This window comes from Vespa mandarinia, chromosome 5, assembly GCF_050613455.1.
Source record: "Vespa mandarinia isolate Hongniang chromosome 5, ASM5061345v1, whole genome shotgun sequence".
NCBI classification, from domain to species: domain Eukaryota; kingdom Metazoa; phylum Arthropoda; class Insecta; order Hymenoptera; family Vespidae; genus Vespa; species Vespa mandarinia.
Window position 1 is genome coordinate 3252501 of NC_140814.1, and position 2500 is coordinate 3255000.

Below are 2500 nucleotides of genomic sequence, written 5' to 3' on the forward strand. Positions count from 1 at the left end.
TATATATATATATATATATTGTTGTATAAATTTCAAAGCGAACGATTGATATTCAACAAAACTGATCAACGTATACGTGTATATGTATATATATATATATATATATATATATATATATATATATAATATTGTATTATACATACATATATATGTATATATGTATAAAATACGGATATAGAAAATCTTTTGTTAAGTTAAGCATTGGCAACATTGGTTGAATTCAAACGAAACTGATCAACGTAGGAGATGTATTATATAAGGGTACTTACGTACATATATATATATATATATATATATATATATATGCGAAATCTTTCGTTAATTTTAAATGCACGATTTGAAAACATTTTGAGGTAGAAAAGCACAATATCGATTTGCGGACGATAGTAAGCGTTTTAATGACGAAAATATTTCTTAAATACACGAACGAGACATGATGATGATTATTCATTAATTTTAATAATTAAATCGTAAAATAAATCAATTCGTTGTTGGTTTATGTTATTTTTCTCTTTCGATAGAAATTGAATTTTAAAATGACATGTGAAAATAATACGAGATTATTTCGATCGAACGTACGACACATGCATTATCACCACCACCGCAACATCACCGCGCTGCCATCGCGTTAACCATTAATAGAAATCTTTCTTTCTCGTAAAGATAAATAAAATAAATAATAATAATAATAATAATAATAATAATAATAATAATAATAATAATAAAAATAAAAATTATCAATTCGTATGATCAGTCGGTTTACTTACGTGAGCCATTATAGCAGGATAATCCTGTGGGTAGAGTAACAATGCACCGACGAGATGAGCGATCGAAAAACAGATTCCGGCGATGCAGGCGTGCCTAAGCCTAATCGGTAATAAGGCATAAGCCATATAGATGAAAAAGCAGACAGCCCAAGCTGCCGCCAATGGTCCACCGGTACGTAGTTCTTTTGACATTGACAAAAACGATGAAGATGGCATTGATGACGATGTAGTTGACGACAAGGACGGCATAGACGACGACGACGTCGACGACGACGACAATGGCAACGATGACAATGATGACGGCAATGGCAAGGACGACGACGACGACGACGACGACGACGATGACGACGACGTTGACGACGACGATGATGATGACGATGACGACGACGTTTCCCCGATGTTTTCGTCGTCCTCGTAATTTTTCTGTTGTATCTCGTGCAAATAGGCCAAATGAATGTTCAGGGTCACTTGTAAGGCCAACAGTGTAACCAATACGGCACCGCTGACGACGGCCAACCAAATCTCGTTCATACCGGGCCTCGAAATGGTCGCGACCAATGCTGAACAGAGAAAATGAAACAGAGGAAGGTCGTTTAAAGAGGAGAAATAAAAACGGAAAAGTATAAAAAAAAGAAAAATAAATGTTATACGCATTCTCAAAGATCGATCGTATCATATTATAATTCTCTTATAGTTATATTATTACAGGATATTTATTTATTTTTATTTTTTTTTTTTTTTTTTGCTAATGTATTTATCTCTCTCCCTTTTTTTTTCTTTTCCTTTTTCTTTTCTTCTTTTTTTTTGTTTTCTTTTTTTTTTCTGATGTAAAAAAAGAAAAAGAGAAGGAAAGAGAAAAAAAGAAGAGAAAATGGAAGAAAAAAAAGTAATAGCTCATTCTACGAAGTTACTTTTCGCAAAAAGATATCTTCGTTATGATACTGTATTTATTTAGCTTCTGTATTTTCTATTTTCTTTTTTTTTCTTTTTTTTTTTTTTTCCTACTTTTTTCCTCTGCTTTATTTCTATTAAAAGTTTCTTCATTGTGTAATACCGTATTTATTTAGGAATCTGTTCAATATACTTTTTCTTTTTACTTGTTTCCGATTAAAAAAAAAAAAAGAAAAAAAAAAGAAAAAGACAATAGTTGTTCATCCCCCATGAAGTTCCTTTCTCAAAGGATAGTTTATAAACTTTTTCGTTGTAATGCAGTATTCATTTATGAATCTACTCGATATCTTTTTTTATTTGCTTTTGAATAAAAAAAAAAAAAAAAAATAAAAAAAAAACAAAAGAAGAAGAAGAAGAAAAAAGAAAAAGGATACTTCATCTCGTAAAGTTTGCTTGTTCAAAATATTGTTACAAACTGTTTCGTTATAACACGATATTTATTTACGAGTCCATTCGATATTCTTTCTTTTCTTTTTTTTTTTTTTTGTTTTTTTTTTTGTTTTTTTTTTCACTCGCTGTCAATCTAAAAAAAGAAGAAAAAAAAAAAAAAGAGAAAAATAGTTCAACGTGTGAAGCTTCTCTTTCAAACTCTCCTTTCACGATATTTCGACCATTTATTGCTTGATATAAAATTGAACTGTCATAGAATCTAACGCGAAGTATCGATAGAAGGTTACGTTGTTATTAATATTGATTAAATATCCGAGAATAATGAAATATTGTAAAATGCGATTATATGTGAGGATTAAAGAAAGAAAAAAGAAAGAAGAAAAAAAGAACGA

General features: G+C 30.0%; 2 protein-coding genes across 3 annotated transcripts in view; one reads left to right on the forward strand and one right to left on the reverse strand.

The window, feature by feature from the left end:
* LOC118441665 (uncharacterized) overlaps positions 1-2500 on the forward strand; it is a 106150-nt gene that overhangs the window by 57458 nt on the left and 46192 nt on the right. The window lies entirely within an intron of this gene.
* The window catches only part of LOC118441661 (adenylate cyclase type 6), a 79512-nt gene that overhangs the window by 47111 nt on the left and 29901 nt on the right, over positions 1-2500 (reverse strand). For both annotated transcript variants that reach the window (XM_085657385.1, XM_035866357.2), the window contains one exon: positions 768-1327. In XM_085657385.1, the coding sequence (XP_085513511.1) occupies positions 768-1327 (560 nt within the window). The remainder of the gene's footprint in view (positions 1-767; positions 1328-2500) is intronic.